Source organism: Myotis daubentonii, chromosome 1, assembly GCF_963259705.1.
Source record: "Myotis daubentonii chromosome 1, mMyoDau2.1, whole genome shotgun sequence".
NCBI classification, from domain to species: domain Eukaryota; kingdom Metazoa; phylum Chordata; class Mammalia; order Chiroptera; family Vespertilionidae; genus Myotis; species Myotis daubentonii.
In genome coordinates, this window is record NC_081840.1 from 133,353,495 (window position 1) to 133,377,957 (window position 24,463).

The following is a 24,463-nucleotide window of genomic DNA, read 5'->3' on the forward strand; positions in this document are numbered from 1 at the left end:
TGTTCAAAAGTAATTGACGTTTTCATGAAGATGTCTATGTAAGGGATGAGGCTCTGATTTCCGGAATACACAGGTCATTCTGACTTCCCTGTAAATCGGTTACTAATCTTTGAAACATCTGTAGCTGGCTCGGTGATGTACTTGTTACAATCTGCAACCTGACCTTCATGGCCGGGTTAGAAACAGGGAACGATTTCACGTCTGAGATGAAGGGGCCCAGAGGCTTAGCTACCAATCAATGTTTTGAATGACTTTTCTAATCAAAACCAAACAAGCAAACAAAAATTTTCAGAATTCACAAAATTACCCATTATTTTGTATCTTAAGGACATTTAAAAGTATTAAAAACAAGGAGCTCAGAGATGGTATTTGTAAGAAATCCCCCCCTTTTTTTTTTTAATTTTAGCTTGAATCATTGCTTTCATTTGGGCCTGTATTTGATTAATTTCTACATATATGATGAAACGTAAAACACAGTGTTGTTAATTTATGATTTTGGTTTTTTTGCACCAATAAGAAAACAGTTGAACTGTCTGGTGGATGGTTAAAAGGTAAACACTTTTGGAACACTCCAGGGGATTAAAATGAAGCGAGTTTTCTTTACAAAGTCCTGATGCTCTGCAGTCTTCTATGGATTTTTCTTAACCCTGACTTTGCTCAGGCCAAACTTTAGTAGACTTTTAAAATGTCAGCACTTCTTTATTATCATTCCTAAGTTTATTCAAAAATTCTACTTTATGTATCAAAGAAAGATGGTTCTGTAGATGGGTAGAAGGTTGCTAGGTGGCTAGATGTGTGATAAAAATGGAGCGAGCACAATGTCATTGACCGGACCAGGAAGTAGATGTAAGTGTTCACATCACAGTTCTTTCCGTTTTTCTGTGTATTTGAAAGTTTTTATAATAAATAGATTTTCAACAGAGTCCTGAAAAACAATTCCTGTTCTATGAAGCAGGTTTGCTTTTTGGCCTCCGCCCCAAGCTAGGATGTGACTTAAAATGGACAATTCAAGCTTCAGTCACATCTCCTGCTAAAGAAGTTTGGGACATTAATTTCCATAAAAGCAGCTCTAATCTTAATAAGCATAAAAAACCCCCACAATAATAGATCACCACGTATACACAATATATTAGCATCCCTGGACTCGGAAAACTAAATTGCTAAGCCAACGAATCAAACGATGTACAATAATGAGAAATTTAACCAGGATGGAAATGAGTGAAATAAAATCTGAAAATGTAGCATTAATTCAGATTGTCATTGTATTTTTCAGGGAACTTAAAATAAGTTTTAAGAACATAATTTTAAGATTCATGATATTGTGTAAAATAAAAAGAACGCGCATGTTTTAGAAGCTACGAGTGCTTCTAAAGTCTGTAGATTTTAATTTAGTCGTTTTAGGGTATAATACAGTTTCACTTATCCTTTTGGTATCTCCATCAGAAAAAATATCAAAATTTAATTTTGTAGTAAATAAAAATGACATTATAAAAGCCATCACTGTTTGAGTATTTTAAAATTGCATTCTTAAAGCATTCTGAATATGCATGAAGCAGTCCTGTTCTTCTCCAAGTGAGGCATTTTAGCAACTTTTTATCACGGTGAGATTTTCCCATTCCTCTTTTTGTGTCACCCACCACTTTGGCCACAAAGCAAAATGTTAAACAGAACCATGGAATTGACAAAGGCTGCACCTGCATTCTTTCGCCCTCAGAACTAATTTCAAACCATCCTTACCCAGCAGAGCGTGCCATTGGTCAACGGGCACGTGGGGCATTCCCACCACCTTGCACTCAACTCTGAAGGAAGTGACCAGTCAGGCAGAGGCAAGTCTGCTTCAACTATCCCGTTGGTAGGTTACCGATCTGAATTGTAATACTAGTTTGATTACCTTCTTTCCTCTATTTCTTGATTATTAGATAGAAAATCAGTAGGATAGATATAGAATCCACTCTTGACTTACCTATATTCTTGACCATGATAAATAATTTGGAAAACTTTGCCAAGCGCCTGAAAGCTGTTTTAAAGTGTAAAAAACATGTTCCATAGATTCAAATCTTTGCTATCTGTACCAATTTGAAACAAGTATGGATTAGATTGACATAATATATAGCAACTTAATGATTTGGTTTATAAGTTTTCATAAACCAGTTGACCTTGACTTAGTTTTGCATTCTGAGTCATCCCTAGCCATGGCTAGGTGGATGTAAATAAGTGTTAAGTGAGGAATTAGTGCATCTAGGTGTTCATTTCACAATGTGGATGTCTGCCCAATGAGATGTCTCATTAAGTGCCTTCTGTTGCATTGTATTTTTCATAACAAAATTGTCCGTATGAATTCTCAAAACACAACATCCAATCAGCTTCAAAACAGTATTCCCATTCTAATTCTAAGAAACAGGCAAAATATGAAAGTAATATGTAAGAGACAGAAAACTTGCCTCCTATAACCGTGGCTCTGGGGAAGGGGTTTACAGTTCAAGGATAGATTCCTAACCGAGTAGAGACAAGTAAGCTATTCCTGAGGCAGTAACACAGCAAAACAGAAGTCAGGCAGTAGATTGCAGATCTAGAGCTAATTCAAAGATAGGAACAAAACAGTTCCTTTAAAATTGATTTTAAAAGCCCTGTTGTGTTTATTTCACATGTGGTTGGAAAGAAGATAACTTTAGGCTGAGATTAGTTTAAAAATCACTCTAAATGTAGACTCCATTTCTTATATTTGATTGAAGGGTCCAGAACCCCAAGATGTGTATAGGAGGATCTCTGATGCTAACTTAAAGAGTTTGGCTGTATTTGAATATCCTGGTTCATTAATAATATATTCACCATTCCTTTTATTATTTAAGCTGCAAGATCAAAGCTAAACAAATAGAAATAATATGAACTTTAAGAACTATTTGGTTCAATTTCTCATTTTTCAGGCAGGAAGGGAATTTACAATCCTTTCCAATCAATGAGGAATTATGGATATTTGCTTCTAAATTCCTTTACAGAGTATGATATTATATAGCTTTTTGGAGAAAAATATCCTGAAATAAATATTTGAACTCCTGACTTTTAATGGAACCATAGTGACTTTCGATTATAATCAGGCCTTAATCCTATATAATAAAAGGGTAATATGCAAATTGACCCTAACGGTGAAATGACCAGTTGCTATGATGTACACTGACCAGCAGGGGCAGATGCTCAATGCAGGAGCTGCCCCCTGGTGGTCAGTGCACTTCCACAGGGGGAGCACCGCTCAGATGGAAGCTGGCTCATGGCTGGCCAGTGCAGCAGCGGTGGTGGGAGCCTCTCCTGCCCCTAAGGATGTCTGACTAATGTCTAATGGCTCCTGGGCTGCCAGAGGGATGTCTGACTGCCAGCTTAGGCCCAATCCCCCAGGGAGCAGGCCTAAGCTGGCAGGTGGACATTCCCCAAGGGGTCCCGGACTGCGAGAGGGTGCAGGCCAGCTGAGGGACCCCTCAAGTGCACAAATTTTTGTGCACTGAGCCTCTAGGATAATATAAAAAAACAAACAAATACATTTTGTGGGGGGATCATTCTAGATACACCAATTTCAGGCAAGAGGTCTGTCTACCTCCTTTAACCTATATCCTTCAGGTCTTCTTCTCAGCATCCTTTTCTAAGAAACTTCCTATCATTACATTTTTTGAATACCTGCTATTATTTAACATGTGAACTTTAAGTTTACTTCTTGTTTTATGTTTTAAAAAAAAAGATGCTATGTCTCACATTAAATTTGTCTCAAAGTCTCCACAATTTTGGATGATGGAATTATATAAATGTGCTTTCAAAATAACATATTTAAAAGCAGGTAAAAATTACTCTTTTCATATAATAAAATAAAAATCTAAGGTGGAGAGAGGAAAAGTGACTTTCCAAGGAACTGAACCATGAGTCAGTCTCAGAAATAAAATCACGTAATCCTAACTCATAGACGTCCATTTCAAAATCTCACCTCCCCAGCATATCAAAGGATGAGAAAACTTTACAAAATGATTATATTTGTCTTTTTTCATTCTGTTAATATTCCTTCTTAATCGCCAAGACTCTCTTACTTACTGGTAAAGCAAGAAAATCAGAATATTATGGCATGATGAAGGAAATGAAGTATGTGTTGGCATGGATTACTTCTCCACCCACAATACACAATCTGCTTAAAGATCAAAAGATGAATTTTAGATCTACAATCAGGAGAAGAGCTAAATTAGGTCAAGAATTAAGAATCTTTTTTCTTTTCTTTTCTTTTTTTTTTTTTTTTAACAACTTTAGGTTTCATAAAGGCTCCATCATTCAGGAGCCTGCGTTACAGATGGTCTTGGTAGCTTCTGGAACTCCATGGAGGGCTCTGCTCTCCCTGAGGGCTACTTGCACCTAAAGGCAGATGATGCAAATGCCTACAGATTCCCAGCCGTACCTTCTAGGTGTGTCTGTGAAATTTAGAAGTTCTAATATGCTCTAGAGCAGTGGTTCTCAACCTGTGGGTTGCAACCCCCTTGGCGGTCGAATGACCCTTTCACAGGGGTCACCTAAGACCATCCTGCATATCAGATATTTACATGACGATTCATAACAGTAGCAGCATTACAGTTATGAAGTAGCAACGAAAATAATTTTATGGTTGGGTCACAACATGAGGAACTGTATTTAAAGGGCCAAAGGTTGAGAACTCTAGAGTATTCAACTATCCTTTAAAAATCAACGTAACTCTTCAGATGCTTCATTTTTTCAACAAAAAAGATGACCATTGCTTATCTTTTATCATTTATTTTTTCATTTAAAATAGAAAGGCCCAGAGGAATCCCAGGCGGCTGAAATTCCTATAGGCGGCATGACAGCCTCCAACAGAAAATGTGAGTACTCACAGAGAAGAGAAGAGGAAGACCTATGGACACAGACAAGGGTGTGGTGATTGTGGGGGAGGAGGGGTGGGTGGAGCTGGGAGAGGGTATGGGGGAGATAAATGGTAATGGGGAAAAATAAATAAAAAGGGGAAAAAAAACAATACTACCCCACAATACACAAACTACTGATATATGCAAAAAAGAAAATGTCAGTACTAATTCATAAAAGCTAAACATTAAATGTAGAAAATGTCATAGATAAAGGTTATGTCTGCTTTGAAATAAATGTCAAAATTTTGTTATGTATTTCATTATTAAAATTTTTGCAATAGAATTTTTAATAGGCTTATTCCCATCAGTCTGTGAAACATACCAAACATTACTATCAACTTTACTCCATTCTTTAAAAATGCTGTTTCCCCCAATTGCTTAAAACTGATCTTCTAAAAACTTCAATTAGTGTAAGTACATATGTGGTTATCAGAGTTCCTTTAAAATCATAGTTACATGATGACTAAGCCTTTCACTTCCTGTGAAGTATGAAGGCATCATTGCTTTTTTTGTCTTCTATCACTGTCTACTGAAAATTGATCATAAATGCCTATCTCATTTGTGATATTGTCATTTAAGCTGGTGGAGTTCAAATCAGTGATACCTTAATATTCACATCTTATTCTACAACTTATTTGTTGATGTAATTTTCAACCAATCCTTTTCTGAACATAATTTACCAATTTTGGATAGAAGTTTATTTCCTTTTGCTTATGTCTGTGAATAATTCTTAGAATGTTTTGGTCTGTTTTAGTTTTTATCAGTTGCTCCTGAATCTTTGTCCCAGTTTTCTCAGTTATGTTACCTTTTTGTGACACACTCTTCTTAGTGTTTTAATGTTAAACATGATCAATGCTAAGTTATGATTAGTTATTCCCATTCTACTATAATAAGTTAGTTTCCCAATAACAAAAATAGTTGCCATTTATTGAACAATTATTATATGCCAAGCACAGTGCTAAAAACTAGGCACGGGTTATTTCATTTAACCCTCCTACAGTTTAATAAAATAAGAATAATTATTATCCAAATTATACAAGTGAAGCAACCAATTGTTAGAGAGGCTAAGTCAGTGCCCAAGATTACATAGCTAGTAAGCTCCAGCACTGAGGCACTGAGGAAATGCTAATGTACCAACAACTTCTCTGTGATCATTTATTACTGCATGTGCCTATGTGCCTTCTTACATTTTCACTCATTTAAGAACGTGCCATGCTCCAGACACTGATGCATGAGATAATTAAAGTAAGAATGGTATTTATTTATAGTTTGCAGTGTGGTTGGGATGGATCACCATTCTCAACGTGTCAGATATATTCCTGTAATTTATTTATTTGATTCAAAATATATAATTACAGAATGTGTCCAGTTCTGCATTCAGGACATTGTTGGGAAATTTTTTCCTTTTAAATCTTCATTTCTAGGAGATATTTTAGAATACCTGACAACAGACATTTCTTTGTTTTTGTTTTTGAAAGGAAGCAAGAGGCAAGAAGGATGTGCTCAGTCAAATTAGAAGCAAAGAACAGATGCTAGGTCAGGGAGTAACAGTGGTCCCATTAAAATACCGTATAGGCCTCACATCTACCCACTTCAGATATCAAGCTTGGAATACAGAATGAACAGTGAAAAAAACAAATTCAGTTACTCAACCGCCCTTTTGCCAGGGACATATTGAATTAGCTTCACATATTTGATTACGTATTTCATATTACCTCACTGGTAGAGTTCAGCTTGTGTTTCCAAAGACAGGATGTGAAAATCCTACCCACGGTTTGATTTAAATAAACAGAAAGCAAAATGATACAAGGTCCAGCCCATGTTCCACCATGGAAAATCTCTGGTAAGTCAGAAACATGTAACCCAATATGACTGCCAGGTACATAAGGAAAGGTAAATATTATTGATAATTCTGTAATGAGTACACTAAATCACCAGTGAACGCTTGGTTTACCTTCTGCTGAATAATGTTTCAATTATCTTAGCAATATGCCAACATATTCCTCTTGCTTTCATGCAAAAATGTAACTTGTCTTGTGGCTTATTACATGTCCATGATTTGTTATTTAGAAACCTATAATCAGAGATAATAAAATAACAGAAAACAAAAACAAGCCACACTGTTTCTTACTAGAATATAAACTGGGTAAAAATTTTCCACTTTAAACATATGCTATTAATAGCAATACTACCTACATGTAGACATGTGGGAATTACAACTTATTTGCATGCTGCAATGTTGTCCAATGTATTATTTTAAATTATTTCATTTTATTATGGTTTCACAAAGAAGAGCTTTATTTCTGAAAAGTAGCAGGAATAGCTCAGGACCTGGTAAGCATTATTAGATTCTGAGAGTTTCCAGGCAAAGACAACAAGATCTCCCAGAATTCAATAATTTGAGATGTACTGGTAGTCTGTGTTTTTATGACTGTTGCCTGGTGTCTTCTTATTTTTAATAAAAAATAAAATGAATTAGTAAATTACAAGGAGGATATAAGTCAGTCTCACAGTGATAGTTCTAAATAAAGCATGATTGTTAGAAGCAAAATGCATGGGAAATCTTTGCAACACAGTCAAAAACAGTTATCTCCTGGCTTATACAGTCTGGGCTATATCTTCTGTTCACTTGACTGAAGTTACTTATTTCCCGATGTGGGACATGAAATGAGTCAGGTTATATCCTCCCAAATAAAAGAGCAAACCATATCATAGCAGAGTCCCCCTGTGGTCTCAGACCATGTAACAGAAATCAGGAGGCACCCTCTTCCTATTTTTATTGAGTGTACAATGATTAGAATGCTGTGTTCAGTTCTAACAGCAACAGTAGCTACTACTCACACCCGTCACCCAATGGAGAGCAGGTGAGTAATTAATGAAGTTTTAGACGAAGACACTTGATTTTAATGGCTTTTCTCATCAAATGGTATGCCTAGGCCATTTACTGTCAGAATGTTATCTCTGAAATACCTTTGCAACTCCATTAATTGTTATGCTGACATACATTCTTACGTTTTGGAAAACAGAAATTCTCTGTGTTAAAAACTTGAACCCAGTTATGATCCAAATTATTTCATAACTAACCCCATTATAATCTAAATTAGCTCATTGACTCTTCACCAATCAGATCGTGTATATTATGCAATAGAATCCCATGAAAACGGCGTCTCCATATTTTGTTTAATGTCTAGCTGGCCTGGCACTGACATTTCAGAAAGATAAGAACATTAAGTAGTTGTTCCAGAGCCAACTGTGGCATCAGCAGAGTTGGAAGTGGTTCTGCCGAGGTCACCAATGGCCAGTGGATGAGACACTTTGTCAGGGTGATTGACAACCCCCAGACAGGGAAACAGTGGTCACACCCTGGCAGAAAGGGCACTCCTGCAGGTTGCCACTAGGGACAGTCTGACTCAGAGGGGACAGTTTTGGAAAAAGACTTCATTTTAATGACATTCCGCAGGGAGGTTCTTAAGTTATCTTAAAATGCTTTACAAAGGACACACATGGCAAGGTCATTGTTGGTATTTTGGGAGGTTATAAAAATATTTTAATTTTGGCACAGCTGGACAAGGTGATAGCATAGTGAGTGCCAGTGCACAATTCATCTCATTAAAAAATAGAGCCATTTTAAAAAGTGACAGTATATCGGTTCACACATTTGAATCTTCAGTCCTGACTTATTTCGAAAACTGAGACAAAATGGGGTTACCCAATCTGATGCAATTTAAGAATGTCACAAGTGGATGGGAAAGTTAGCTGTGTTGGACGGATTCCATGAAATATATAATGCTGTTTTAATGCTTCTCACACCTTTATTGGATATTTTAGGCAAACCCATGAGCTCGTTAGCAATAATGATACTGGTGGGGGACTGCCTGCATAATTTTGCAGATGGCCTCGTGATAGGAGCAGCCTTCTCGTCTTCATCAGAGTCTGGAATAACCACGACAATTGCTATCTTGTGTCATGAAATTCCACATGAAATGGGTAAGTCTAACTGTTTCCTGCTGGTTGAGAACATCATAACAGATTTCTAGCGATCGTTTCCTAGGCTTCCTCTTACAAAATATGATGAAAAGATGAATATTTTTCTTTCAGAATTTATTTAAAAAGCAGAAAAGAGCTAGAAAAAAAATCCTGTACCTTGGGATAAAATTTAATTGGACTCTATGTTTCCCAGGGCCAGAAGTGACTCTGGATTCTGGAGAATTCTATGTGGGAGAAAGTCATTCAGAGAAACTTCCCTTTAAAGAACTTTAAAATCTGCATAGTAACTGTGGGAAAACATCTACTGGGGAACTTTACCCATGATGTCAGCAAACAGGCCAATGAGACAAAATATTTAAATGAAAGCCAAACCATGGTTTCATCAACCGGATTTATATAAGACATCTAAAGCCAACTGTAAAATTGATATGACAGGCGTATGGTAACAGATGCGCATAAGACTCTTTTTCTGGATAATCTTAATAGCCCTGAAATTCAAATCCTGCCTCCCAAGGACCAAGATGAGCTAGAATATACGTTGATGAGACGGGCCCAGAAAGGGGGGGGGCTGGCTCCAGGCACACATGCACCTTAGAAAGAGGACTCCGGCTGTCATTCTTTCTGCTCCCATTTTCAGACCTACATGGCCTCCTTGGGCCAACCTTGTTCTCTGTGCTTAGTGGCTGTTGTTTGAAGACCTATTGTCAACTCACTCCTGACCCAAGCTTCTTGAAGCAGTTTATGCTCTTCCTGAATCCATTAAAATGTGCCTGGTCTGGGTGGACCATTCTATGGTCCTGCTTTAACCTACTATAATAAAACCACAGGGGAGAGTGGCAATGGGTGACAGGCCAGCAAAGATGTTTTAAGACCAATTATACATTGGACCAATTACACAATGGAACTAGGAAACTCAGTCCCTTGGCTGTCTTTACTGAGTTTCAGCTTCGTCTCAATCCTGAAGACTGAAAGCGAAGAAATAGAGGCTCTCAGATGAATAGGCCATTCTTCTCTTGGAGGAAAAGAGAGAATGCGATGTTTTTCAAATCATCAAGGCTTTGAAACATTTTCCAAATAAAAAAATTTGTTTTTCTGATCAACTTTGGCAATGATTTTAAAATCTCGTATTAAGTGGTTTTCTCTTTTCCCCAAGCAGTTCTGACATAAGTAAATGATGAAAGCCCACATCATGTGATTTTGCTACCTTGTGATTTTGCTTGGCAAGTTTCCAAGCAAAAAGATTTAGAAACCCTGGGCCAGCAAGAGCTTTATTTATTTATTTTTATTTTTTAAATTTTTATATATATGTTCTTTGGCCATTGTCTTCACCTTTTATATCCTCTCTGATCCACCCACTTCCCTTTTGACAGCTGTCATTCTGTTCCTTATTTCCATGCCTCTGTTTCTATTTTGTTTGTCAGTTTATTTTGTTCATTAGATTCCACATGTAAGTGAGATCATATGGTGTTTCTCTCTCTCTCTCTGACTGGCTTATTTTGCTTAGCATTATAATCTCCAGGTCCATCCATGCTGTCACAAAAGGCAAGAGTTCCTTCCTTTTGCTTTATTTTGCATTTATCTAAGCTGAAAATGTCACAGGACAGCGGGACATTAGAAACTAAAGAGTATGTCACAGTTCCCGCTACACTATCTTCAGGAGCAGTAAAAGGAATAAAACTCTTGAAATGTAACTTCCTAATTGTGTAATGTGTTAGCTATGAATCCTAGAGAAATATAGGAAAATGGCTTCTTAACTGATCATTCAACTTAACTTATAAAATTGATCCCAGTTGCTGACACTTGAAACAACCTAATAGCACATTACTCTGCCAAAGCCATCATCTGTGAATCGATCATTATATTTTCTCTTTTTTTCCCTTAAAATTTAGGAGACTTTGCTGTGCTCCTAAGCTCTGGGCTTCCTATTAAAATTGCCATCCTGATGAATTTTATAAGTGCTCTAACTGCCTTCATAGGACTGTACGTTGGCCTCTCAGTATCAACTGATCCTTGTGTTCAAAATTGGATCCTGACAGTTACTGCTGGGATGTTCTTATACTTGTCCTTGGTGGAAATGGTAAGCTTTGTGGCTTTTCCTTTTTGTTTTTCTAAACATTGAAAATGTAAAACAGAGAAAAAAACAATAAAATGAAAGGAGAAGAATGAGAAGAATACATAAAAGACTAAAGAAATATTCTCTGCAATCCAAGAAAGTAAGTTAAAGCAGAAGGAAACAAGTTGAGACACAGAAAATATTGACATTCTTTTAGTGAACTAAAGTGGAATGAATGAAACCTTTATAATTGTCAAAAAAGTGCTCATCAGTTGATTCTCCTGGCTTTGCCTCTGTGTTTGATGTCTATACTTCTAGCTATAAAATGAAAAATTTAATTAAACAGGCAGGTATCCCATATAATAAAAGCCTAGGTGGTGTCACGCTCTTGTGCAAAATCGTCACAAGATGGCTGTGCACACAGCGGAGGCGGGGCCGGTGGCCACTCCACACGGTGAGGGCTGGAGGCCCTGTGGCTCTGCGTGGTGCAGCGTAGGCCAGTCCCGGGGTCTCCGCCGCCTCTTTCAGAGGAGGCAGGTCCTGGTGGAGGAGGCGGGTTGCGGCAGGGGAGGGCAGTTGGGGGCAATCTGGCCTGCAGGGGAGGGCAGTTGTGGGTGATCAGGCTGACAGGGGGGCAGTTAGGGGGTGATCAGGCAGGCAGGCAGGCAGAAGCGGTTAGGGGCAATCAGGCAGGCAGGCAGAAGCAGTTAGGGGCAATCAGGCAGGCAGGCAGGCAGAAGCAGTTAGGAGCTGGTAGTCCCAGATTGTGAGAGGGATGTCCTACTGCCAGTTTATGCCTGATCCCTGTGAGATTGGGTTTAAACCGGGAGTCAGAAATCCCCTGAGGGGTTCCAGATTGGAGAGGGCACAGGCCAGGTTGAGGGACAATCTCCCCCCACCCCCCACCCCCCGTGCATGAATTTGTGAACTGGGCCTTTAGTTTTTTAATATATTGGGAAATAGTTCAACTAAGTTTGTTATTGCATCAAATAGATGTTTAACTTAATGAACCAACTTTACTTTTAAAAATAATGATTTTATCTTTAACTTTTAATTGCCAGAGGGTTATCATGTGGTGAAATAAGAAAGACTGTTGTAGTATCAGGCCTCTAAAATTGCAACATATATTTCCTAATGGTATCCTTGCTGACACCAATGGTAACTCAGCCATCACTTTTCATCCCCTATAATCTTATAAAAATTAAACTTAAGAAGTTTAATTTTTTTTTTTGCTTTCTAAATTCTGGTCTTCATCAGATAAACCAGTCTTTTCTAAGGTCACTTTCTAGTAAATTTACTTACAACTTAAATATCTTAAGATGAAAGTCACAATGATGATCCTTTTTCATAAGTTAGAATAAGATAAATAAAAATGTTATAAATTATCAAAAGAAATATTTAATACTGAGAAAAAATAGATCACCAATCTGAGTGAAAGTGAAATACATGATTACATATCCTCAAGCAGAAAAGTGAAATAAGCTATTGTGAAGATAATATATGGAACAGGACCATTGGGATGGACTAATGATGTGGCAGAAGCCAGGTACTGTCCTGGAAGTAAATAAAGAGAAATGTTCTATAAAGAAAAAAATCTAGAAGGCAGGAACCCATGCTGATAGCATCAGAATAACAGTGCTTCTGGAAGTAAAGTTCAATGAGAACTCTTCACGTGAAGACCACCATTTTCAATTCTATGGTAAATGCCTTTGACTTTCCAGTTGTTTTCCTTAATTCTCATAAGATTCAAATAGATGAGGAAACTCGAAAGTGCAATTCCATGTTTAGACATATTCTCACATGTTATTTATAATACTCAGGAAAGTTCCCAATCTTGATAGTGAAGATAGCTCAAATTGGGGCAAATTCTACCCCTCGCCCTTTTCTGAACCCCAACCTCCAACCCAAGGTCAATGTACATGATCCTTTGACCTTTCCAGTTTGAGAACCCTGTATTTCTTAACCTTTGGCATTTCAAAAGCACAGCTGTCACTCATCATCAAATGTTGAGAGGTAACCTTTTGTTCACAATGTCTCTATATCAGTCCTCACATTCGCTCTTGAGCCTCCTGATTTCCAGCTTCCTAATTTCTTTTCTCTTTAGGAATCAGTTGGGAGCAGTTGCTGTATTCCTTTGACGTTTATTTTTTATTGAATTATTATTATTATTTTTTACACTGTCTTCAAGTATGATGGATGTGTATGTATGCAGTCAATTCATTTTCTTTGTTAGGGAGACTACTCTCCCAAGATTGACCTGAGAAGCTTGTCAAAAGCCATTTGTCACGTAGAACCCTGAGCTACATATGTCGTTTTCTCCTCAATGTTTCTTCTGATTTTGGAAGGGTAAGAAATTGCTTGTAAGAAAGCAATGTGCCTGATATCCGATGAGATTCCAACTAGAATAGATCTTGACCTTACTTCAAATTACTATTGGCCCAGGAAAAACCAGCATGCTGGCACAAAGGACAGGAAATAAAATACCCCGAGCTTCCTGGGGTTACTTCCTATCGTCCAGGCTGCCTGCTCTCACGGCCTTTTGCGTAACTTCTAAACAAATCCGGCTCTTTCACACAGCAGCAAATTTAACCGTTGCTGTACTCTGGGACTGTGCCAAAGAAAACAGTCTTTTGCATTTAAAGCAAAGAAAACAAGGTTTCACGACTCTGTAAATAGCAAAGAAAATAAATGACAACAACTGAAGGGTAAGGGGGAACACTTCCACACACGGGTTATTTACTAAACCCTGGAAATTTACCAGCAGGGTTAATGAGGAAAGATTAGCTAGATTTTTGCTTTCCTTGTTTGTTTAAAGAAACTGGGTGTGTTGTTTCAAAGTCCTAAAAGAAAAAGAACTAGGGGCAAAAATGGGGCTATTAGCAATGAAGTCAACAAGATAGAAGGTCTTCTGGAAACCTGCCAGCCTGAATTCTCCCAAGTGGTGTTGCCCCATCCAAGCGCACTCACTTCTAGTTGCATAGCATGGTTTATAAAGAAAATGAAGGATGCATGTAGCTCTGGGTGGCCAGAGGAAAAGCGTTCTCTGTTAGGAAGATCCATGTCCTAGACCAGGGGTGGGCAGCCTTTTTGTGAGTGCGTGCCAAAATCAGCAAAATCTGACTCAAAATTCTTCTGTGTGCCAACCCTAATTTTTTGAGAACATGTTACGCCTACTTGATATCTCTTAAGGTTGTACGTATGTGAAGAACCTCGAAGAAATAATAAAATTCATTCGACTGACAAAAACACAGTATATGATGATGAAAAATACATTTATTTTTTTAATGTATACATACATGTACACTGATAGTCTGACAGAAAACTTTTTGACTCCGTTTGATATTATCAGTGGGACTTTTGCTGCTGCATCACTGATGACAGAGATTTTACATCAGGTTTATATTTCGTGACCTTCAGAGATATGCACGAGCTACTACTTTCACCCATCAGGCTACTCCTACTACGAGACTTAACAAAATTCATCACCGAGAACAGAGATTCACAAGCGTATGTGGATGAAACCAAAACACTGGTCGGATCTAGGAAGGCAGGGAGAGTTAAGGCAGAGGCATAGAAATTGCTCTTCCCCTCTCTCGCCAATCCATGTCTATGGTCTTTAAGATAACTTGTTATGTAAAATTATTTATTTATCTAAGATGCACCTACACTGAATTTATCTGAAAAATAAAAAAGTCGATATTAAGAAAAAAATTGTAAATGGAAGATTATAAGAGAGGGTTTCACGTGCCAGCAAAAGTTACTGGTGTGCCATGTTTGGCACGCATGCCAGGGGTTGCCCACCCCTGTCCTAGACCGAGTTTTCTCTAAGCAGAGGCTGAGACAAAGACTTGAGTGAAGGCAATTCATTTGGAAGGTGATCCCGGGGAGCAGGGCTAAAAGGCAGATCAAGTAAAACAGAGAAGGATGAAAAGTCAATAAAACAATGTGTTTTTATTAAATTGACCACCACTTTGGAGGATCCATAACATCATAGAACCTTCTGAAGGAACGCCTGTCCCCATTGTTCAAAGCTGGCCCCACAAACATGATCGCCCCCCTCTCAGGTTATACATGCCTGAGTGCCCAGGGAGTTCCTGTGGCAGTGCCATGCCATCACATCAGAGAAGCCCAGAGCAGGAGACAGGGGAATGCAGTATGGGCCTGAAGCAAGGCTCTATGCAAAACAGATCAACACTTTGTTGGAACTGGTCTCTGCAAGTGTGGCTAGAGAGAGAGATGGTGCTGAGAGAATATAGAATAGCACGAGTGATGTCCATTAACAGTTGACCCCTTCCACCACTCAAATATGCTCATGTTCTCATTTACTTCTAAGTCACATATATGTCAAAGTCCCTTCACGATGGTAGCCAGCCAAAACTCCACAAAGACTTACTACAAAATGGTTAGTGAAACAAGCTCCAAACACTTCGGGTCTTGAGGCCATATTTGATATTTATCAGCCTTCTCCTCCAGCACCCAGTCTTGATCCTCCTCATCTTCAGGCAACACTTTGGCTGACCTAGATTTCTTCCCTCAGAGGGCAGCCCAGGCTTCCCCTGAGAGATCTTCTTTGACCTTGTCAGGTCATGTTGCCTGTAGTTGGGTGTTCACCATTGTCAATAGGCATGGAAGCACCAAGAGATGCTTCAAAGAATCCCCAGGTTCCTGGCTATGTTCCTTGCTTACTCCATTGCGTAACAATAACCCCTACTCTCAAGGTAACCAGTGACGATTACTCCTACCAATATTGAACTGTTGGTTGTTCCAGTATTATAAGGACCTCAAAAAACCAGGTGGTAGTAACATCTTCAAGTTCAGTGAAAATATACTCTGGTGTATTCTCTTCAAGATAAAGGTGATCCGACAGCGCTAATGTTTGCATGAACAGGAAGCACAAATTCCATAAGTAGAAAAACTGACAATGATTAGCTACCATTCTTTCATGATTTTCTCTATTATTTCTGCTCTTATCTCTTATTTCATTCCTCCTACTCACTTTGTATTTTTCTGTTTATTTACTTGCTTTATGTGGTAGAATGATATGTCATTAATTTTAAATCTTGTTTTCTTTACTAATCTAAGCATTTAAAGTTATAAATTTTCCTCTAGCATGACTTTAGCTGAATCCTGGTATTTTAGTATGTTGTGTTTTCAATACTAACTATTTTTAAATGTTTTAAAATTTCCCAGGTAATTTTTTGAGCCATATGTTATATAGAAGTATGTTGCTTAATTTCTCAATATTTGGGACTTTTCTAAATATCTTTTAGCTATCGACTTTAATTCCATCATAGTCAGAGGATATATATTTAGTTTTTTAATTTTTTGAGACTTGTTTTATGGCCCAGCATATGATCTATCATGGGCAGTGGCTCCTTGTGCATGTGAAAAGTACATGAGTACAGCAGTTGTTGGGTATAGGGCTCTGTGAATGTTGATAGTTGTATTCAAATTCTGTATCTTTTTTTTCTCTCCACTTGTTCTGGTAATTATTGAGGAAATTATGTTAAAACTAGAGACCGGATGCATGAAATTCATGCAAGGAGCTTGGTCCTTGCAGCCCTGGCTGCCTCAGCCGGCCCTTGTAGCCCCAGCCAACCCTCGCAGCCCTGACTTCATCCAGAGGGTCGTCTGGATGGTCATTTGGAAGGTCCTCTGGGTGGTTCTACTGTTCAGTCTAATGAGCATATTAGCTCTTTATTATCCTATCTAATAAAAGACAAACATGGTAATTAGCCGTACGTCTGCTACCCTTGCCATTGGCTAATCAGGGTGATATGCAAATTGACTGCCAGCCAAGATGGTGGCCGGCAGCCAGGCAGATTGAAGCGAACACGAGACTTGCTTGCTTCAGTGACGGAGGACTCCAGCGTTCCCTGCCTGCCGCTGCCGGCCTCTGAGCTTGCAGTTTGAAACATTGTTACAAATATAGAAGCTAAACAAAACCCCAGAAACCTGCTTTCAGCCAGCCGGGATCTCAGAGCTGGAGTTGAAACAGTGTTTCGATTATAGAACCCAAACAAACCAGATACCTGCTTTCAGCAGCAGAGGCCTAAGAGCTGGAGCCAAGACTCAGAGCTAAAGCTGGCCCAGAATAAAAAAAAAAAAAAAAAAAGGAGCAGCTGGGAGCTTCAGTCACCGGCCAGCCTGAAAAACAGCCCTCAGCCCCTCACCCAGACTGGCCAGGCACCCCAGTGAGGACCCCCACCCGGAAGGGTGTGTGACCAGCTGCAAACAGCCATCATCCCCTCACCCAGGCTGGCCAGGCACCCCAGTGGGGACCCCCACCCTGATCCAGGACACCCTTCAGGGCAAACCAGCCGGCCCTCACCCATGCACCAGGCCTCTATCCTATATAGTGAAAGGGTAATATGCCTCCCAGCACCGGGATCAGCAGAGCCGAGAGGGCTCCCGGCACCGGGATCAGCATGACAGGGGGCAGTGCCCAAACCCCCTGACCGCCCTGCGGCTCTGTGTGTGACAGGGTGCGGCGCCCCAACCCCCTGATTGGCCCTGTTCTGTGTGTGACAGGGTGTGGCACCCCAACCTCCCGCCCCCCCATGGGCCCTGCTCTGTGTGTGACGGGGTAGAGCCATAACCTCCCCATCGGCCCTGCCCTGAGTGTGACAGGGTGTGGCGCCCCAACCCCCTTATCCACCCTGCTTTGCGTGTGACAGGGGACGGTGCCCCAACTCCCCTATTGGCCCTACTCTGTGAGTGACAGGGGGGAGCTCCTCAACCCCCTGATGGGCCCTGCTCTGTGCATGACATGGGGGAGCTCCCCAACCCCCTGATCGACCCTGCTCTGTGCGTGACAGGGTACGGAGCCCCAACCCACCTGATGGGCCCTGCTCTGTGAGTGACAGGGGGCAGCGCCCCAACCCCCTGATTGGCCCTGCTCTGTGCGTGACAGGAGGTGGCACCGCAACCTCCCCATTGATCCTGCCTTGAGTGTGACAGGGGGCGGTGCCCCAACCCCCCAATAGGCCCTATCCTGAGCGTGACTGAGGGTGGCATTGCAACCTCTCGATCCGCCCTGCTCTGTGCATGACAGAGGGCGGTGCCCCATCTCCCCAATCAGCCCTGCTCTGAGCCCGACCAGGGGCTGCACCTAGGGATTGGGCCTGCTCTCTGCCACCTGGGAGCAGACCTAAGCCAGCAGGTCGTTATCTCCTGAGGGGTCCCAGACTGCGAGAGGGTACAGGCTGGGAGAGGGACCTCCTCCTCTCCCCCCGAGTGCACAAATTTTTGTGCACTGAGCCTTTAGTCTACACTAATATTGGAGAAACATGCAAATTGGTGTCACTCCGCTATACCCACAAGCCACGCCCACCAGCCAGTCAGGAGCGAGTATGCAAATTTACCCAAACAAGATGGCGTTGGTCACAGAGCTAAAGTGAGCAGGAGGCTTGGGTTGCCCCCGGCGATGGAGGAGGCCAAGCTTCCCGCCCGCCCTGGCCAGCCTGGCCTCTGCTCAAGGCTACAAAGTTTCAATTATAGAAGATAAATAAAACCCAGATACCTGCTTCCTTACACTCAAGGAGGCGCTTGAAAAAAAGGAGGGGCAAAGAGCTTGAGTCACTGGGGTCAGCCTGCAAACAGCCATCAGCCCTCACCCAGGCTGGCCAGGCACCCCAGTGGGGTCCCCCACCCTGAAGGGGGTATTGCCAGCTTAAAAATAGCCCTCAGCCCCTCACCTAGGCTGGCCACACACCCCCAGCAGGGATCCTCACCCCATGGGGGCATGGCTGGCCTGCAAACCACCACAGGCCCCTCGCCCTGGCCACCCCACATCCCAAGGGAACCCCCACCCTGATCTGGGACACCCTTCAGGGCAAACCAGCAGGCCCCCACCCATGCACCAGGCCTCTATCTATACTAATAAAAGGTTAATATGCTAATGAGACTGGGAGACCTTCCGGATGTTCTTCTGGACAAAGCCATGGTGGTGGGGCCAAGGTTGAGGCAGTTAGAGGCCTAGAGGGGAGGGCAATTGTGGGTGATCAGGCTAGTGGGGGGTGGGGCCATTGGGGGTAAGCAGACCAGCAGGGGGCCCAGTTGGGGGCAAACAGGCCATCAGTGGGCGTCAGTTGGAGGTGATCAGGACAGCAGGGGTTGCAGTTTGGAGTGAGCAGGCCAGCAGGGGGGCAGTTGGGGGCGAGCAGGCCAGCAGGGGGGGCAGTTGGGGGTGAGCAGGCTGGTGGGGGCTTCATATTTGGGGGCAAGCAGGCTGGCAGTGGGGGGCAGTTGGGGGCAAGCAGGCTGGCAGGCAGAGTGGTTAGGGGCAATCAGGCAGGCAGGCAGGCAGGTGAGTGGTTAGGAGCCAGCAGTCCAACTGCTGGTTTAGGCCTGATCCCTGTAAACCGGCAGTAGGACATCCTTCGAGTGGTCCTAGATTGGAGAGGGAGCAGGCCAGGCTGTGGAACACCCCCTCCTCCATGCACAAATTTCGTGCACTGGGCCACTAGTATAGGATATAAACCTATATTCATGGGTTTGCCTATTTTGTTCTTAGTTCTACCAATTTTGCTTTATGTGATTGAATTTCTGTTATTAGATACATGACTATTTAGGATTATTATATACTAGAGGCCCAGTGCATGAAATTCGTGCACAGGTTGAGTCCCTATAGGTTGCCGGCTGCTGGCTGGGGCCTCCCTTTGCACCTGCCTTGGCCTGGCACCACCCCCTCACCTGCTCCACCATCCCACCGGTCCCACTCTCATTGGGACCCATCGGGGTCGGCAGCACCTCCACTGCTGCCTGCTGCCAGCACCACATTGCCAATGTCTGCCATGTTCTGCACCTCCCCCTGGTGGTCAGTGCATGTCTAACTCCCAGTTGGTTGAACTCCCGTCTGTGGGGACAATTTGCATATTAGCCTTTTCTTATATAGGATTCTTGATGAATCCACATTTTGTCATGCTAAAAGGTCCCTTTTTATCTCTGGTATAGCTCCTTGTCTTGAAATCTTCTTTGTCTGGCATTAATATAGTCACATCTGCTTTCCTGCCCACTGTTGGCACAGAATATCTTTTTGATCCTTTTGTATTCCACCTATCTCTGGAAAGTAAGATAGAATATTTGAAGTGTCATACAACAGAAGCATCTGATACAATCAATAATCTCTGTGATGGATAGGTTAGTATCCATTTATCTTGTTTATCCATTTTCTCTTAATCTGGGTTATAATCAGTTCTATTGGTTTGCTATCTTTCATATTCTCATGTTTGCTACAAAGATTTCACGAGATTTGTTCTCTATACATGTAATGACCTACCCTTAACCCAAAGATATACATGTCCTAATCCTGGGAATTTGTGAATGTGTTATCTTACATGTCAAATGGGACTGGCAGATGTGATTAAGGTTTAGGACTTTGAGAAGGGGAGATTATCCTAGATTATCTGCGGTCCAAATCTAATCACATAAGTACTTAAAAGTGGAAAAGCTTCTCCAACAGGAGTCAGAGAAAGGTTTGTGATAACAGAAGCAGGGGCAGAGGGATTTGGCGTTGCTGACTTTAAAGATGGAGGAAGGGGTCCAGGAGAAAAGGAATTCGGGCCGCCTCCAGAAGCTGGAAACAGCAAGGAAACAGATTCTCTCCAGGCTCCAGAAAGGAGAGCAGCACAGCTGACCCATTTAAATTAGCCTGGGGACCCTGTAAGATACTTATAAGATAATAAATTTGTGTTATAAGCCACCATGTTAATGGTAGTTTGTTAACAGCAGCTATAGAAGATGAATATATCCTTGTGATGCTAACCTTGGTGTAGTTGTACTTGGAAAGAGAGCATCTCCTGCTCAGAACCGAGTTCCTTGTAAGAAGCTCCTCAGACTGAAAGTCAAGAGGATTTCTCAGCTCTACCTTCTCTACCATCTATGAAAGTTCTCAAAGATGAGGAAAAGACAAGCTCTGAGAATATTGTTTTCTACAGCAGTTTGGATAAGAGAGATTTTATTTTTAACAAATGTGACTATTTAAATACTAAATTAATTTATTAAAAATATAAATAGGTTATGCCAAGGGAAGGTTTATTTTGGACCTGAAACAGGTTTCAAATCTTTAGGCAATTTTCCTAAGGTTTTAGATCCTGTGAGACGGTTTCCATAGCAATAGGTGCATGGCAACTTCAAGGAGCTCTCACTATGAATGTAGCTGAAGATGTCCCTAGTATCGGTGGAACTGGACGACTGCCCAGGACCCAGTGCATTAATAACACCCAAGCTGACAGGGGGGGCTGTAACTCAGAGAAAGAAGCACTCACCAATTCATGCCAGAACCAAATAAAACAACCCAAAATTCAGGTGCCCCCTCTGAGTACATCAAGGCAGATCAGTTGAGAATATTGTTTCCGGCCTCCACCACTACACAGTTCTCCCAATGTAACGGCCTTCCCTCTGTACATTTTTTGCAGACGTTCTTTTAAAAATTAACTTCTTTGTTGAGACTATTATTAAAGTTCCTGCAATCTTAATTTCACTTATATAATAATGGGGGAGGATACAGCAAGATTGAAAAACAGCCACTTAGAGCAATTTGCTTATCTCTCCTCTTCCTGCAAGTGTCTCCTCCAAGTAAAATCTCAGCCAGACTTTGCCTGGAGCATTTTCCAATTTCCAGATAAATTTTCTTGTACGAAAGGTAGTGTAAAAAGTATTTTGAATTTGAACTTAAGATCCTTTGCTTTTAAAATATACCCAAATACACAAAAATAAGATTGAATATTAAGCCCAGTCAATAAATAGGATCACCAATAGTCCAGGTGAAAAGCATCCATTGGCTTGTCTACAATTGTTTAAGTTCAGTAAATGTAACAGCTTCAACCAAGTGAATTGGTGAAAAGAACATAAATTGACACAAAACAGCTGTTTCTAGCTAGGCTTCGCCTCATAATCACCCGACTATGAAATTAAACTAAAATAGAATCTATACTTTTAGGATACTGATCTGATCCCCTCCTGTCCATTATTTTTTATATTCCAGTGTATTGTTTGATTGAGTGTTTCTTTCTCAGAGAAATCTAGATAAATCCAATGCAGTTCAGCTCTGGTAAATAAGTTCTTTCTCCATCCAAAAAACAAGTAAGTTATCCTTTCTTTATAGTTTGACAATACCTAGATGTAATGCCCTTTAAACAATATCCATGCATTGAAAAGGAATATTTTGTTTGAAAACCACATGTAAAATGGCCTTGACATACATATTTGCTTTCAACATATATCGTATTTAAAATCAATAAATACAACTGACACCATTTCAAATATTTTTTTGATGTGAAAAAAAGACAAGCATTTAAAAGCCACTTCAGCAGCAAAATTAATATAATTTAACATTCACAATTATTTCTTCACAAAAGCAAGAAGGATGAATCATTCATACCAACACTTCTGGAAGATTTCTATTATCTTTCTCTAAAACTAGTCAAATCCTACACTTAGGTTATTTTCTACTGAGAAAATGATTAATAGATACAACTTGGATGAATGCTGAACTCTGCAATTTGAAAAAAATGACTACCAGAAATATTTGTATTTTTCTGCTACTTGTGTTTCCTTTCTTCTAGTGAGTCTCCTAAAATCATGCCTGTGCATGTACACACACACAAACATATATCTTCCAAAGTAATCCATCTTTTAGGAAAATGCTAAAGCTGGCTGATGACTCTCTTTGCTGAGCTAAATCAGTAAAAATTTTTCTAGCTGAATTGACTTTTAATAGTGAGGTAAAATGTTAAGTACCAGTGAAAAGCAGGTAACATTTTTGTCTTTCGTAATTGTGAATGACAATGTCATGGTCTGTGTCTTATAGCTCAGTTTTCAAAAAGGAAAATTTCATTTATCTTCTGTTTTCATTTATTTTTCATGAATTCCCATGGGCAGATACCATTGCAATTTAGGAAGCTATAATATTCTGTATTTAAATATTTAACAAAATATCTAATGATGAATTTTAATAAATAACTTAATAAAAAGCCTCTAAGTTTGGTAATTCCAGATACATAGAGATCCTGTGGTCTTCGCTTTCTTGCTTGATAAGAAAAATTAAGACTGCTGTATTAAGCTTTTCTGTGAACACAACTGCTAATTTAAAAAGACCTAAATTCAAAATAGGCCCTACCTGTGTCAATAGGAACACCTCTCCCAATTTTGGGATATTGTTGAGTCAATTCCTCAATCTGTGCTGAGGGTCTTACTATCTATTAACAGTGATGGAGAACCTATGACACGCGTGTCAGAGGTGACACGTGAACTCATTTTTTTGGTTAATTTTTCTTTGTTAAATGGCATTTAAATATATAAAATAAATATCAAAAATATAAGTCTTTGTTTTACTGTGGTTGCAAATATCAAAAATTTCTATATGTGACACGGCACCAGAGTTAAGTTAGGTTTTTTCAAAATGCTGACATGCCGAGCTCAAAAGGTTCGCCATCACTGATCTATAATAATAAAAGCCTAAGCGACCATCACAACTGAATGAACAACCGAACAGGCTGTGTGGGGTGACTAGGCCAGCAGGGGGGTTAGTGAGGGGTGACCAGACTGGCGGGGGCAGTTGGGGGCAACCGGGCCAGCGGGGGGGGGGGTGGGGAGGGGGGGCCGGCGTAGTTTGGGGTGACCAGGCCAGCAGGGGGGGCAGTTAGGGTTGATCAGGCAGGCAGGCAGGTGAGCAGTTAGGAGCCAGTGGTCCCGGATTCTGAGAGGGATGTCCAACTGCTGGATTAGGACTGATCCCCTCGGGCCTAAACCGGCAGTTGGACATCCCCCGAGGGGTCCCGGATTGGAGAGGGTGCAGATTGGGCTGAGGGGATCCCCCCACCCCATGCACGAATTTCGTACCCCAGGCCTCAGTTAATAATAAAATACGATGCTAAAAGAAAATGCACTCTAACACCCTCCTTTACATTTCTGTCACAAGGAATAACCAAGGCCTGTGTATGTTTTCTTTTTTTTCTTTTGTACATGCCAGTAATTCCAGCACAATTTATTGAAAAGACTATCTTTGTTCCATTTTATCACTTTTGCATCTTTTTTTTAAAAAATATATTTTATTGATTTTTTACAGAGAGGAAGGGAGAGGGATAGAGAGCTAGAAACATCGATGAGAGAGAAACATAGATCAGCTGCCTCCTGCACACTCCCACTGGGGATGTGCCCGCAACCTAGATACATGCCCTTGACTGGAATTGAACCCGGGACCGCTCAGTCCGCAGGTCAGCGCTCTATCCCCTGAGCCAAACCGGTTTGGCCACTTTTGCATCTTTGTCAAAGTTCTGTTGACTCTATTTCTGTGGGTCTATTTCTGGCCTCTCTGTTCTGTTCCATTGGTATGTTTGTCTGTACTTTCACCAATACCACATTGTTGATTATGGTAACTTTACAGTAAATCTTGAAGTTGGGTAGTATCAATTTTCCAATTTTGTTCTTCTCTTTCAATATTAAGTTGGCTATTCTGGGGCCTGCATCTCTGTGTAAACTTTAGAATCAGTGTTTCAATATCCATAGAAAAACTTGT

General features: G+C 40.8%; 1 protein-coding gene across 4 annotated transcripts in view; it reads left to right on the top strand.

The window, feature by feature from the left end:
* Positions 1–24,463, top strand: part of SLC39A12 (solute carrier family 39 member 12) — a 68,399-nt gene that overhangs the window by 34,411 nt on the left and 9,525 nt on the right. Inside the window, exons 9-12 of one of the 4 annotated variants that reach the window (XM_059660493.1) lie at positions 1,742–1,852; positions 4,796–4,862; positions 8,733–8,891; positions 10,781–10,968. In XM_059660493.1, the coding sequence (XP_059516476.1) occupies positions 1,742–1,852; positions 4,796–4,862; positions 8,733–8,891; positions 10,781–10,968 (525 nt within the window). The remainder of the gene's footprint in view (positions 1–1,741; positions 1,853–4,795; positions 4,863–8,732; positions 8,892–10,780; positions 10,969–24,463) is intronic. The other 3 variants (XM_059660503.1, XM_059660510.1, XM_059660517.1) reach the window with 3 other exon arrangements.